This window comes from Rattus norvegicus, chromosome 10, assembly GCF_036323735.1.
Source record: "Rattus norvegicus strain BN/NHsdMcwi chromosome 10, GRCr8, whole genome shotgun sequence".
NCBI lineage: Eukaryota > Metazoa > Chordata > Mammalia > Rodentia > Muridae > Rattus > Rattus norvegicus.
The window spans coordinates 47,585,722-47,601,665 of NC_086028.1; the positions used below are offsets into that span (position 1 = coordinate 47,585,722).

General features: G+C 38.5%; 1 protein-coding gene across 51 annotated transcripts in view; it reads right to left on the reverse strand.

Moving 5' to 3' along the window:
* Ncor1 (nuclear receptor co-repressor 1) overlaps positions 1-15,944 on the reverse strand; it is a 142,761-nt gene that overhangs the window by 86,870 nt on the left and 39,947 nt on the right. For 39 of the 51 annotated variants that reach the window (XM_063269692.1, XM_063269690.1, XM_039086676.1 and 36 more), the window contains 5 exons: positions 11,620-11,733; positions 3,315-3,371; positions 2,622-2,674; positions 2,262-2,288; positions 222-288 (listed from right to left, as the gene is read on the reverse strand). In XM_063269692.1, coding sequence (XP_063125762.1) covers positions 222-288; positions 2,262-2,288; positions 2,622-2,674; positions 3,315-3,371; positions 11,620-11,733 — 318 coding nt within the window. Of the gene's footprint in view, positions 1-220; positions 2,289-2,621; positions 2,675-3,314; positions 3,372-11,619; positions 11,734-15,944 lie in introns of those variants that run through there. The other 12 variants (NM_001271103.1, XM_063269693.1, XM_039086704.2 and 9 more) reach the window with 2 other exon arrangements.

Genomic DNA, 15,944 nt, shown 5'->3' on the forward strand with positions numbered 1-15,944 from the left:
ACATAAATAACTAATCAAATTAATTTGATAGCAATGTTAAATGTGGTATTACCGTGTCACTATGTTAGACTCAGATTTAAGTCACACATACAATAGTTACTTTCTAAATCAGCTCTTGCTCTCAATACAACCAAGGCTCGATCACTACTGGGAAAGTGACTGCCTGAATGACATGAATGGGAAAGCTGTACAAATTTCAGTTAACAAGGATAGGACCTCACCCTTTGTTTTCTTGCATGATTTCTTCTTTTAAAAAATAAAATGAGTTTTTTCCTCATCACCTGGTTTCTAGAAGAGAAAAATATGGTTGCAGAACATTAAGAAAAAGCACAACTTAATGACGTGTTCCCTTTCTCCAGACACTGGAGACAGGCAAACCACTTAAAAATTTATGGTGCAATCAGAGTTAATCTTAATTTATTTTTCACCCTGCAAAATAAAACTCCATAATTTTTCCAATTAGGACTAAAATTCCTGCCATTCTATAACAAGATAATACAGTGAATTTTTAATTCATGCATCTAATTTTAAAACATTATTTTCAAATTATAATTAAGGGGTAACTAATTCTTAAGAATTTTGATGATACAAGCATCTTTCAATATACTCTCAGAAAGGGAAGTAAAAGGGAAAAGAAACCTTTAGCAGGTACTTCCCTTGTAAAAGGAGAATGCACATCAACATATTTAGAAAGAGGTGACTTCTGCTCAAAACAGAAGCTTTCTCTTGCACAGATATGATACAACAGACTCTATGGAGCAACAATCTGACAAGACAGACAATGTTCTAACATGTCTTAATGGAACAACACCACTGTTTTAAGTTGGAAGCACTGTGATCTTCTAAAACAATGTCATGCAGGTTCAAATATATAAATGTTTATACCCCACCTACTTCCAGAAATAACTTCAAGTTGATTATTCAGAGATAAATACAAAGTCAATGAAAGTAGAAATAAATTTATGGATTATCTGTCGGGATTAACAATGACACTGGCTTCACTCAAACATGCATAGAAAAATCAATAGCTTGAGTATGACAAAGCAGTCAAGAGAGAAAGAATTTGTAAAAGGTACCCTTGATATTTCATACAAAGCAAAAGTTGATGAACAGCCACTGAATGGTTTTTACAAATGTGTGCATCTGCGTACTTCAAAAGTAACACACCATAGGACCATCATTGCAGGCCAATTATTCTTATTACAATTATATGCTACTCAAAAATAAATGTGACCTAGGAAATAAAGTGTTAAATATTTACTAAGAATTTAAGTGAAGTCAGCTTGTCAGTAACCCATCTCAGCACAGTCTAACACACAGGCAATGTGGAGAACGTAAAATAAATCAAACAGTGCAGCTTTCCAGCTTACATTGAGGGAGAGAAGACAAACACAAACTGAAGCTTTGGGGGGGTAAGTCACTAAAAATAGTCAACTAAATCTTATCTGGTATCCGCCTTTTAAAAACACTTAAACAGCTAAGTAGTTCTAAATCAAAATGTATTCTATGAGTTCAGCCTAATGTCCTCCTAAAGGTTCTCAAGACCATGGCAATATGGCACAGAAAAATTCTTAAATAGATGACTTTCATTATGAACTACTTACTTAACAGAAATTAAACTCTAAATTGTAATAGTTGTCATGCATACTACCATGCAAATATATTTGCCACCAGTTCTGCAAAGTAGTCAATTATTGTACACATTCTCAGAAATTAAAGAAAAAATATAAATAATAATGTGCTCATTAGTAACGGTAATAGTAAATAATTATAATGTTCTGGATATACTTTCAAATGCAAATAAATAGAAATATCACATTTTTGTCACCAACTATTAATACTTCACATAAAATTCTCTAAAAGTATGATAATTAAACAACAATTTTTTAAAAAAGCCTATCTAACTTCTCTTACTTCAATCAGATCAAGAAATTAAGTTCACTTTTCACTTATTTTCTTATTCCAAGATCTGTATCCATAAAAGGCCTGGTTCTAGGATGAGCAAGGCAAAGCAAACTACATTCTGGAACAGCCTCCTCACCCACATGAGGGGACTGAGCCTTCCAAGGCACCAGGACATTAAATGGCAGAAGGGTCTACAAATACCGTCATTAGCAAGAGTCATGGAAGGGATTTCCCTAGAATAGGGTTTTGAATAATGATAAAATGATCCGTGGCACTTCTACTTTGCAATGGCAGATGTGGCTTGGTGGGGGACGGTGTCATCACTAGTCTTAAATGAAAAAGCTTCATTATCTTACTTCATCATGCGCCTTGCAGGTACTCCACTGAAAAAAACACAAAACAGGAGGCAAAGAATTCAAGCCTCAAGGTAAGCCGTTTCGATGTTAAGTATTCACCTTTTTTTTTACTAGCAGATTATAAAACCAGCTAGTTTTATGCAATAATTTATTTCAATTTTTTTTTTTTTTGGCCTCGGAAACTCAAATCTGTTACCCCAACCCCCAAAAAGCCAGAGGAAGATAACATATAGTAAAACAACAGCAAATTACACAAATCTAAAACACACCTACAATGTTATAATAATGTCCGCAGATAACAATGATTTCTTTATAGAATACATGTTCTTTAATTGAACTCCAAAGATGGTAAGTACTTACGTCTTGATGTTCTCATGGTACACCTTGGTATCTGACGGCTGGTTATAGAGTGGCTATAAAATAAATGACATATTTATGTGTAAGGTGTTCTACATAGTTATACCAACAAAGAAATACATGTTAATTAATGTGAGATTTCCTAAGTGGACCTATATCACAGCATCCCAACAAAACCTCAGGTGTCATGCTTCCCTGTAATCCTATTTCCTACTGTTTCTTACTCAGTAAGAAAGTTTGCAAACCTGCTGCATCTTATGATCATCATACTCATAATCATACTTTTTAATTTCAAGGGCAAACAAAAATTACACACTGACCTTATGCTAACAGTATGCTCAGTAAGCCAGCTCACGTCTGCTTTCCTTAGTTACTTCTTCCTTACACACTGTCCTTATGCTAACAGTATGCTCAGTAAGCTAGCTCACTTCTCTTTCCTTAGTTACTTCCTCCTCCTACCACCTGAAGGGGTCAAATGGCTGTTCAGACAAAGCAGGCTCAGGATAATTCAGGCAAAGGTAACCAAGTTTACTCAGTTACCTTAAGATTCTAATAGACTTTCTGTCCAGCCACATAACTTTTAACCAAAAATAAATGGATATCCCATCTAACCCAAGAAAATTACTTTAAAAAAAAAACAAACAAACAAGTAAACAAACAAAAAAAACCCAACAACATTAGAAGTAAATTTCTTACCAATTCAACTTTTGGGCCAAGACCTTCAAATATTTTATGAGCTTCTTCAGCTTTTTTCTAAGAAGAAAAACATTATTGTATTGTATAATTTAAAATTACATAACCTCAAAGAAAAATAACTGCCTATTTGGAACTACTTATATAAGGCTAATGTACACTGGATTTACCTTACTTTATACTGAAATACTCTAATTTCCCCACTTACCCTAGGAATGGAACCAGTTTCATGCATACTAGACAAGTGTTCTACTACTGAGCTATGATACCTGCATTCTCTAATTTAAATTTTCATGGAGTTTTATTATCAAATTCAACCAAATCTCTATTTTTTTCTATTTTGTAATTCTTATTGTTTTCAAATCTCTATTCAACCAAGTATCTGTAGTGAAAGCAACATCTAAACAATTAAGTTAATAAAATATTGAGAATTTAGAGAGAAGGGATAAAATTTAAATTGGGAAATATATCCCAAGCATTTTAAATATTAATTCATGCTGTTGTTAATAAATATCTAAAAGCATAAAGTTCCAAAATAAATATATAATGTTCTTATTTTTTAGTTACAAGGAAACATATATAATAACTGAAGAACAAGGAAATAGCTAGTTTGACTCCAAGCATTACTTGGAGTAAAATAAAAATTTAATCACATATTTAACATGCCATTTTCAAAAGTAAAATAATTGAAATCAAGTACCCTGTTACAGGATCTACCTTGCCAAGAACAAAGTAACTGGGCCAGCAAGAAGACAGTGGTAAGTCAAGAGTGACAACCTTGACTCGTCTCTGGAACCCACATAATCAAATACAGAACTGACTCCAGCATCTAACATCTCTCTGTGTATTTACCATGTCAACATGCACTGGCACAAATACACATGTATGTATGTATGTATGTATGTATGTATAAATAAATAAATAAATAAATAAATAAATAAATAAATGTAAAAAGTTTTAACCTATGAATGGTTTGGCCGAAATTTTTTTTAACAAAATCATAAAATTGCACTGGATATGTAGCTCAGTTAATAAAATTACTTACCTAGCCTTAGGCCCTCGGTTCAGTTGGTTGCAGACCACCAATCCTCCCCCACCACACACACACACACACAAATCCCTCTCACACTTTCACATACTTTTGAGTCTAAGTTTACACAGGGAAGTAATTAATTCCTCAAAAACATACTGCATGTGTTCTGTGTGCCAGGCACCTATTAGGCACTAAGGAAACAACAGAGGAAAAATAACCAATTCCAGTATAGAAAGAACATTCCCTAAAGACTCACAGAGAAAATAATACTTGAGCTGGATGTTAAAAAGCAAGAGCATTTCACATGTAAGACCAACACTAGACGGCCTGAAGACAGACTAAACAACGTGGAGTAAAGGTACTAAAAATACTTAACACTGAAACCCTCTGGTAGGAAGGGAGTTTTCTGGTAAATCTCACATAGGACAGAGAAATGGCTCAGTGGGTAAAAGCACTTGATGAATAAGCCTGAAGACCTGAGTCTGGTCCAAAGAATCCATGGAAGGAGAGGGATCTGATTCCACAGTTGCCCTCAGCCCAACATTTCTTTCTTCTGTGCCATGTTCTATAGCAAACCACCCAATCGAAATATAAACTACTTCCACAAGCTACTCCATTAAATATTAACAACCATTATCTTACATATTTTTAGTCTGAAACTGGAGAACCTACAAATATTTTGGCAATGTATATTTGAACAGAGATAAAGCAACTCAAACTGATTTAAACAAACCAAACATGGTTCAGGAGAATAGTTCATTTAGAGAGAAAACAAATCCCTAAAGTCTAAAGTTTAAACATGAACCAAGGTAACGTTTCTCTCCCGATGCCAGATTTATAGGTCTCCTTTTAGGCAATTTTCTTCCCCCCCACAAATTCTGTAAATAAAGGAAAGTCTTCTTATACATGATAATGGTGTCTATTACTTGAGCCACAACAAGCATAATTCCCATAGTACTGAGCCTGCCACTGTAGTCCCCAAGATACTCAAATCTGTGGTGGCCAGCCCCTCTTTTTTGCCCCAACCTAAGGCTACAGTAAGATGCTCCCACCCACCACCCAGGAGCCGTCAAAAATGGTGTCTCCCATGAAAATGGAGGTGCCGTATCTTCTCAGCCTACAGCCTTCACAGGAGAGGTCCACAGTGGCCACACCTTTCTTGCCTTAGCCTCCAGCCTTGGTGAAACACCACTGCTGGAGCTGTCCACAGTGGCAGAACCCTCCTCTCCAGCCTCCTCCAGAGATGGAGCCTCAGCAAAAGCCAGCTGAGGACTTCCCACCCTAATTTATAGGCCTGATACAAGGAAAAAAGGGTGAAGAAAGCCACCAATTCCTGAACTGGAAAACCCACCAAACCCTGAGCTCTCCAAACTCAGGACTTGAAAGCCTACCAATCCTCATTCTGGAAATGTCTGCCCTGAAAATCTCCACCCCAAAAAAAAATATAGGCTCGTGTTCAATTTCCTGCTGCCCCAACTCCTGAGAGCAGAGGCCAGACATCCCTGGATTTGTCCCTCCACACCCTGGATCCTCCAATAAATCTCTCTCCTGAGATTTCCTGCCTGGTGAAAGAAGCATTGGAAAAAGCAATGAAGGAGAGAAGTGAAAGAAAGAGCAGGGCTGAGGCTCCTGTGCTCAGCTGAGCTGGGGTACCCTCCAAGGGAGTTCAAGCCCTTGGCTGAGGAGGCTTCCTAAGAGCCGTGTCATTCCTGAGCTCCAGTGTCTCAGGACGCCCTTCCACTGGGATACTGTCTCCACTCAGAGCTGTGCGCTCACATGGCTTCTGAGTCCCAGGACGCCCTTCCATCTGAACAGAAAGAAGCACTTATAGCCACTACACAAGGACTAAGTGAAAGATGTACTTCTGCTACTATGCCATACTTCTGTCCTACGGCATAAGGACAGACAAGGTTATTCACTTTAAAAAGCTGCGGAAACAGTGTAGTCTCACACTGTGTGATGAGGACAGCACGCCAGAGCTGGCAGAGATACCCCAAGAGCTTCCCGTCCACTACTCTAGGAGTACCTGCTACGATTATAGAACTACAGAAGAACAACTACAAACTAGTAGTATGGTCTACCAAAAAGCATCTGAAAGAAAACCTATTTTGACAATTACTAAGAGTGAGTTAAGAACATTCTTCACACATGAAAAAAAAATTCTAATATTGTAAGTTAAGTCTCAGACTGAGACGACAATTTTGGCTATTGTTTGTGGAAGGAACAAGAAACCAAAAGGAAATGATCAAACAGAAAAAGTATAAAAGGAGTTTCAGGTTTGATGATGGGCATTAAGAAACATTTATCTCACCATCTAATGAAACCATTTATATAAATAAAAACACATATTAAGTTCTCTATCAGATTTTAATAATTTTCAGTCTTCACATCCCAATTAAGGAACTACAACATTCACTAACTGAGAATCATTTAGTGTGTACAACAGTTTATTTTAAAATATAACAATAAGTACCACTGAATCCATTTTATTTTAAAATAACCTAATACTAAAATCTCAGACATTAAAGCAAGTTTAGCTGTCTATCAGCTACACTCTTTTGGTTTAACACAGAGCTCAAAACTTGGCCAAGAAGGACACTAGCCCTAGTAATGTACTCCCAAAAGGTGTTTCTTTTTTTGTTTGGTTTAGTTTTTCAAAGCAGTTTCTCTGTGTAGTCCTGGATGTCCAAGAACTTGCTCTATAAACGAGGCTGGCCTCAAACTTAGAGATGCACCTGCCTGTGCCTCCTGAGTGCTGGGATTAAAGGTATGTGCTACCACCACCAGACTCTGAAGACTATTTCTTAAAAACCAGAAGTAAATCATAAAACCTTTCTTTTCCCTCTTCTCAAACAAAGCAAACTGTCTGTTCCTCTAGGCATGGCATGAGGTGATACTTATCACTCTCCTCCCTTACTGTCTATCAACTTCATTAGATGCATTTTCATGTAGTTTATTCTGGCCATTCAATAAACTGTACCCATTCTAAACCCAACAAACTAAGAATTAATTGCCTATACTTTAACAGCTTATAACATTTATCACGTAGGAGTATACTTTATATATGACTCTCAACTATCTATGAAAATAGATACACAAATGTAGAAGTTCAAGATTATCTTTCTATTTTTTTAATGATGAATTCAATTTTCCCTCTTTGTCACCTTACATTTTTAAGTGTGTATGGTGCATGTGTATGTGGAGACTAAAAGCTTCTATCCTGTGTCCTATCTGATTGCTTTGCATAGGATAGGGGTGACAAGGTCTCTCACTGAACCTGCACCTCATTAATTTGGCTAGACTGACTGACCTGCAAGACCCAAGGATCTTCCTATCTCTGTTTCCCCAGTGTTCAGATCACAGGTAAATAGGCTCACACACAGATTTTCACAGGAACAGTGGGGACCAGATCTGAGGTTACATCCTCAACCTTGTGCAGCAAGCACTTTACAAACTGAAGCACCTCCCCAGCACCTGGGACTTTATAATTATTCATTTACTGTAGAACATATCATTGAGATTAAAAGGCTCAGAAGAGCAATACAAATATTTTAGCACCATAACTCCACAGAACACCTTAAAGAATTTCTCATATACTTCCCATTCTGACACTTTTTACTGCCCTACTACATCTGCATTAGATAAAAACAGAGCTTTACCCATCATGTACTCTTGACTCTTATTTAGAATTGGTTCTTCAGATGAACTCTGCCTATAATGCTAGTTCTTATCCTAGGACCTCTCTTATCTTAATTTCCTAAAACTCACTCACTTAGCCATTCTTCAGGAGGGGCTAGTAAGGAACAGTATTCTCTAGTTTCTTGCTATTAACTAATATTAATATTCTATGGCTTTTTCTATAAAGCTTCTTACTATTTGTTCACATTTCATACCTTAAGACTCTTAAACCTGTTCCATTTTTTTTTTCCTGGTCTAAAATATTGTGGAAAATCTGACAACAATCTAATCTTTTTGCCTATAAAAGTACTGATAGTGTTGCCTCACTCTCTTTAGACTGGTTATAGCGATGCTAGGGCCAACTAAGGTCTTGGCCATGCTAGGGACGTACTCCACCAATGCACATAGTGCTGGTTGTCTCTTAGACTTCTGGGAATAGGAAAGGATATAAGCTAGGACAGAGAAAGTGAATTGGGATAGCAGAGTAAGAAGAGAAGGCAGCTGGTGCAGAAGATATTGTTAGAAGACAGATATCTCAGAAGATGGAAAGATCGCCCATGCTCATGGATTGGCAGGATTAATATTGTAAAAATGGCCATCTTGACAAAAACCAATCTTCAGATTCAATGCAATTCCTAACAAATTTCCAACTCAATTCTTCATAGAGATAGAAAGGACAATTTGAAAATTCATCTAGAATAACAAAAAAACCCAGGATAGTGAAAACTATCCCCAATAATAAAAGAACTTCTGGGGGAAATCACCATCCCTGATCTTAAGCTGTATTACAGAGCAATCATGATAAAAATTGTATGGTATTGGTACAGAGACAGGCAGATAGATCAATTGAATGGAATTAAAGACCCAGAAATGAACCCATACACCTATGGTCACCTGATCTTTAACAAAGGAGCTAAAACCATCCAGTGGGGGAAAAAAAAATAGAAGCATTTTCAACAAATGGTGCTGGTTCAACTGGAGGTCAGCATGTAGAAGAATGCAGATCGATCCATTCTTGTTGCCCTGTACAAAGTTCAAGTCCAAATGAATCAAAGACCTTCACATAAAACCAGATACACTGAAACTAATAGAAAAAAAAAGTGGGGGAAGAGCCTCCAACACGGGGGTACGGGGGAAATTTCCTGAACAGAACACCAATGGCTTATGCTCTAAGATCAAAAATCGACAAATTGAGACCTCATAAAATTGCAAAGCGTCATTAAGTCAAAGAACATTGTCATTAGGACAAAACGGCAACCAACGGATTGGGAAAAGATCTTTACCAATCCTATATCTGATAGAGGGCTAACATCCAATATATATAAAGAACTCAAGAAGTTAAGAGACCAGAGAATCAAATAACCCCATTTAAAAATGGGATATAGAGCTAAACAAAGAATTCTCAGCTGAGGAATCTCAAATGGCTGAGAAGTACCTAAAGAAATATTCAACATCCTTAGTCATCAAGGAAATGCAAATCAAAACAACCCTTAGATTCCACTTCACACCAATCAGAATGGCTAAGATCAAAAACTCAGGTGACAACAGATGCTGGCGAGGATGTCGAGAAAGGAATATGCCTCCACTGTTGGTGGGACTGCAAGCTGGTACAACCACTCTGGAAATCAGGCTGAAGGTTCCTCAGAAAACTGGGCATAGTACTAGCTGAGGACCCAGCTATACCACTCCTGGGCATATACTCAAAAGATGCTCCAACATATAACTAGGACACATGCTCCACTGTGTTCATAGCAGCCTTATTTATAATAGCCAGAAGCTGTAGAGAACCCAGATGTCCATCAACAGAGGAATGGCTATAGAAAATATGGTACATCTACACAATGGAGTACTAACTACTCAGCTATTAAAAACAATGACTTCTTTAATTCATAGACAAATGGATGGAACTAGAAAATATCATTCTGAGTGAAGTAACCCAATCACAAAAAAACACATGGTAATGTACTCATTGTTAAGTGGACATTAGCCCAAAAATCTCAGATTACCCAAGATACAATCCACAGACCACATGAAGCTCAAGAAGAAGGACGACCAAAGTGCAGATACTTCAGTCCTTCTTAGAAGTGGGAACAAAAATATTCATAGGAGATATAGAGACAAAGTTTGGAGTAGAGATTGGGGGAAAGGCCATCCAGAGATTGTCCCACCTGGGGATCCAGCCCATATATATACAGCCACCAAACCCAGACAATATTGCTGATGCCAAGAAGTGCATGCTGACAGGAGCCTGATATAGCTATCTCCTGAGAGGCTCTACCAGAGCATGACAAATATAGAGGATTTGAACTGTGAAGTTCAACCACTGAACTGTGAAGTGGGGTCCCCACTGGAGGAGCTGAAGGGGTTTGCAGCCCCATAAGAACAACAATACCAACCAATCAGAGCTTCCAGGGACTAAAGCATCATCCAAAGAATACACATGGACAGACCCATTGCTCTGGGTGCATATGTAACAGAGGATGGCCTTATTGGGCACCAATGGGAGAAGCCCTTTATCCTGCCAAGACTGGACCCCCCACCTCCCAGTGTAGGGGAATGTCAGGGCAGGGAGGCAGGAAGGGGTGGGTGTAGGGTGGGGGAACACCCTCATAGAAGGGGGGTGGGTTGGGATAGGGGGTTTATGGATGGGAAACCAAGAAGGAGGATAACATTTGAAATGTTATCTATTATATGTTATAGATTAAGGACTTCCAGAAGTTCATTGATAAGCTTCTTTGATGCAACATTTTCTTTATATTGAAGTGAAATAAGTTTCCCTTTAATACTGAGGTTACTGATCAAAGATCAACACTGTCATTACAAACACAACTTACAGAACTATGTCCTGGTTTTTTTAATTGGTGAAAATTTTCAAATTAAGAGAATGAAACAAGATATTGTTTTAATAAAAATAAACAGCAAAATCCATCTAAAGGTCAAAGTCCACACTGAACTTTTTAAGGTCAGCCTTAACTCTCAGGCTAATAATGAATTTCTTTCCCCCATCCAAAGATCATTTGTACTGAAATGTGACCAATTGGCTTTGATATTAAATGCACCATAAGTAAGTATTAGCAAGCATGCAGGGTTGGCACAGTGGCACCTCCCTTTAGTCCTAGCACAAGAGGCACAGGCAAGCAGATATCTGTGAGTTTTAAGCCAACCTGGTCCACACAGGCTAGCCAGGGTTACAAAGGGAGACCCTGATTTGAAACAAAAACAAAACAAAAACTTGCAAGCAAGCATAATGATACATAGCACTCAGGAGACAAAGGCAAAGAGATGCTTCAACTTAAGAAGCTAGCCAAGTCTACACAGCCAAGAATAGAGGCCCAGGCCGTCTAGGAGTACATGGTAATTGCCTGTCTCAAAAGAATAAAAGTAAAAAACTACAGAATGGCTGTTTATATTATGTGCTATTCAATTTACATAGCATTAGAGGATAAAATTCTAATCGTTGAGTAATATTTAGACAATATGTAAGGCAAAACAACTCACATTTTAATATGATTACAATAGAATATATTCAGAAATAGACTGGAAAATAAAGTCAAACAGGTTTAAAACCCTATGCTGTCAGAGGAAATGTAAACTTACCCGATTCTCATCATAAATAATTTGGACAATACTACGGTGTTTCTGTTCCACAGGAGGAGGGGACACAGGCTTCTCCGGCTCAGGAGGCTTAGCTGCTTCTTCTTCTAGCTGTTGCTAAAAGATCCAGAAATGCTGTTAAGACATCTGCTGCAGATCACTAATAACTAGCCAGACAGAACACAGACATTTCTTGGTGCTTCTACAGGATAAGCATTTACTCTACAAGGGTCTCAAGGATCCAAGAGCTCAAAGGAAAATAACCAGATGCATTTTAATAACATCACAAATCATACTAAGATAGACAGATGTAAAATCAAAAGAGAAAACCTTGAATATTTCAATTTTGATAAAAAGAAACATTAAAGAGAAATTAAGTTTACAGAAAGAACCTTATCAGAACATTGGAGAAAGTTGCATGTTACAGATATATGGTATCTGTGAAGGTTTCTTGTGATCAATATAGTAGGAAAGGGTTAGAGTACGAATGTCTAGCTCAAGGTAGTACCATGTCCAAACCCGAGTTGCTTTGGCCATGGTGTCTCTCGACAGCAATGGAAAACCTAACTAAGATAAATGTTGGTACCAGGGACTGAGGTATTGCTATGATAGGTCTGACCATATTTTTGTTTGGAAGAATGTGCATTTGAGGACGCTGGATTTGGAAAGCCATGAAATGTTTAAAGTTGGGGTTTAATGGAGCATCCTAGTAGGAATATGGAAGACAGTGTTGCTGGGGGTGATTTTAACTGTGTAGGCCTGTTGGCCCAAGAGGATTCAGTGGTGGAGAATTTTAGTATGTGGCCTAGAGACAGTTCTTGTGATGTTTTAGTGAAAAACATGGCTGCTTTTTGCAATTGTCTGAAGAGTCTGCCTGAGGCCAGGGTGAAGAGATCTAGATTACCTGTTTTGTCAAAGAAAGTCTCAAACAGCCTGATATAAATTCTGTTGTGTAGTTACTAAGTTCACTCTTCTGAAGAGCATTTTAATGAAAAGAAGCAAGCTGAGAAGGGAAAAGTATAAAATGCATGGTTCAAGTAATAAAGGGGCATGAGGAAGTAGAATGGAGCTAAATCCTGGGTTCCAGAAAATAACAGATTCAGATTTCAGGCAATATCCCACCCTAGCTAAATTTAGGTCCAGGAATTATAGTACAAGCCTTTAATCCCAGTAGAGGTAAGCAGATCTCTGAGTTCAAGGTCAGTCTGGTACAAAGCAAATTCCGGGTAAAGAAAAACTTAGGTCCAGGCATGTTGATACGTACACACCTTTAAGCCTAGAGTTCAAGACACAGAACCATGCAGATCTCTGAGTTCAAGGTCAGTCTACAGAGCATATTTCAGGATAACCAAGCTTAGGCAGTGAAGGAAACCATTGGAAAACAGAAAGCAAGTGCTACTGTAATATAACAAGGGGGCTATATTCCAGCCCCAGAAAGCAGCAGAACTTGGCAGCTTTGGCCATGTGGCTCTGGCTTTAGAGTCAGGGGAGAAAGAGACGACTGGGACAATTGATACTAGTTAGCTGGAGCTAGGAAATTAGTGGTGATTAAGAAGAGACCAGCATCCCTGAGGTAAAGTCTTCTGGGAAGTGTTGTCTGAAAGCACAAAGAAGCTGCATTCCACAGACAGCCAAGGTTATAGCTCATGCTGCACCTGGACTTGGTACTGTTTAAGAGTCACCCAGGTGGTAATAGTTTTGAAGGCATGAAGGGGCCATGAAGAGCAGCTGAAGCTTGGCACTGTGAGAGGTCAGGGATGGCCACTGGTGAAGGTGCAATCTCAATTGCAGTTAAAGGCCCAAGACTGAAGGGGTCATGCAAAGAAGTTGAGGTTTGGCACCATGAAGAGAGCCTATGAGAGGCTATTGGTGAAGCCTAGTTGCACACAGAAGACCCCAGTGTACTGGAGATGTCAGTGCCATGACCAACAACAACAGCAGTGGCAGTGGAGTGGAGTCAACCAGAACCTTCAGTGTTACAGAGGGCAGAGCTGAAGAAGTAAATTAAGAACTTTGGAGGAGCCCAGAAAATCTTATGTCAATCCCAGACATTGGGAAAAGAAGCAGTGAAGTTGAAGTTGCCCTGGAGACCTCAAGATGTTATAGATGCCAGAGTCATGGGATACCTGCCAAGGAGAGCTGCTAATAGGAAATGGAAACAGTCCAGAAGAAAGAAGTTTGTTGCAGTTAAGAAAGATGAAAAAGAAACTGGAGATGTGAAGAGTGCTTTGACATCAAACATGTGGATGCAGAATTTGGAGTTTGCCCAGCTAGTTACCTGTCTTGTCTGGGTCCAGTATTTCTTTGCTCTTAAATTTTGAGATGGTAATTTATATCCTGTGATGTTAAAGGTATATGATCTGCTTTTTGATTTTTGACTTTATAGAGGATTACAGTTAGGTAATTGGCTGAATCTCAGCAGAGCCTTTGAACTTTGGACTTTAAAACATTGTTGGGTTGGGGGACTTGGATTATGGGACTTTTGAAGTTGGACTAAATGTTTTAGCATTATGCTGTGGCTAGTTATGGTCCCCCATAGACTCATGTGTTTAAACAAGCCTGTGGGGGCCAGGGAGTGACATGTAGCAGTCTGAATATGCTTAGCCCAGGGAATGGCAGCACTGGGAGGTGTGGTCTTAATGAAGGAAGTGTGTCACTGTGGGGTGGGCTTTGAGCACCCCATCCCACCCCCACCACCAGCTGCCTGAAGACAGTCTATTCCTGGCTTCCTTTGTATAAAGATGTAGAACTCTCAGCTCCATGCCTGATTGGACACAGCCATACTCCTGCCTTGATGATCTCTGAACCAGTTAAGCCAGCCCCAATTAAAATGCTGTCCTTTGTAGAGTTGCCTTGGTCATGGTGTCTTCCCCACAGCAATGAAAACCCTAACTAAGATACCATGTAAAGGTAGAAGTGGAGAAGCAAGTCTATGTTGTAATTTCCATGCCCAATGAGACAAGTGTACATGCATGCACATGCAATATTTTTTAAAGAAAAGAACAGTATGGAATAGATGGGTTCACCCCTCTAATTCCACCACTCAAAAAAGATATGAAGATTACATTTTACATTGAGTTCCAAGTCAGTTTAAGATAGTGGTTCTCAACCTATGGGTCATCTCTTTGGGGCTAAACAAGCTTTTCAAGAGGGTCACATATAAGACATCTTGAGTTATCAGATATTTACAATTCATAACAACAGCAAAACCCATCCCAACATGAACTGTATTAAAGAGTCACAGCATTCGAAAGGACAAGAACCACTGGTCTAAGGAATTGGGAGTCAAAGCTGGTCTGGGTTATATGCATGACCCTATCTCAAAAAAATAATTAAAAAATATTGCTTTCATAAATTTAAATCTCCAAATAAATACTGCTGAATTAAACTAGCAATTTATTTTTTTAAAAAAAAAAAGATAATGTGGCACAAATAAAGCTAAACCTAGAGGTACACAGGCCTTTTAAAACTAGCATTAAAGGGGTTGGGGATTTGGCTCAGAGGTAGAGCGCTTGCCTAGCAAGCGCAAGGCCCTGGGTTCGGTCCCCAGCTCCGGAAAAAAGAAAAGAAAAAAAAAAAGAAAAGGAAAACTAGCATTAAAACTAAGAGGTTAAAGAAGAAAAACTGCATGACTAACAAAGGTTAGCATTCCTTTGACACTGAATTCCTTTATTATTAAAATAGTTGCAGCCAGGCATGATTGCCCACAGCACAAATTCCAACAGCGAGAAGGCTAACACAAGGTACAAGGAGTATGAGGCCAGCATGGGCTACCAAGGAAGATTTTGTGAAATAAGAAGAAAAGCCTTTACATGTTTTTAAAAAACAAAACAAAACAGGACTTTGCAACCTGATAAAGAATTTCTACAAACACTTAGAATAAAATCAATAACAGCTAGGCATGGTGGTGCACACCTTTAGTCCCAGCACAAGGGAGGTAAAGGCTAGAGGATCTCTGAGTTCAAAGCCACAAAGGGTCCAGGACAGCCAGGGCTACAAAGAGAAGCTCTATCTCAAAAAGCAAAAAAAAAAAAAAAAAAAAAAAAAAAAAGTAATAAAATAAAAACATTATTGTAAAAAGCAATAGAAAACAGAAAAAACTTTTTAATGTTTATTTGAGTGTGTGTGCCTGCTCTGCTCACAGAAAGCACACTTCATGTATGCAGGTTGGAGGACAACTTGCAGAAGTCAGCTTTTTGGGGGAAGAAGGAGAGGAAGGGTTAGAGACAGGGTTTCTTTGTGTAGTCCTGGCTGTCCTGGAAGAGAGCTCTGTAGACCAGGCTGGCCTTGAACTCCCAGGTGCTAGGATTAAAGACCTGTGTCACCTC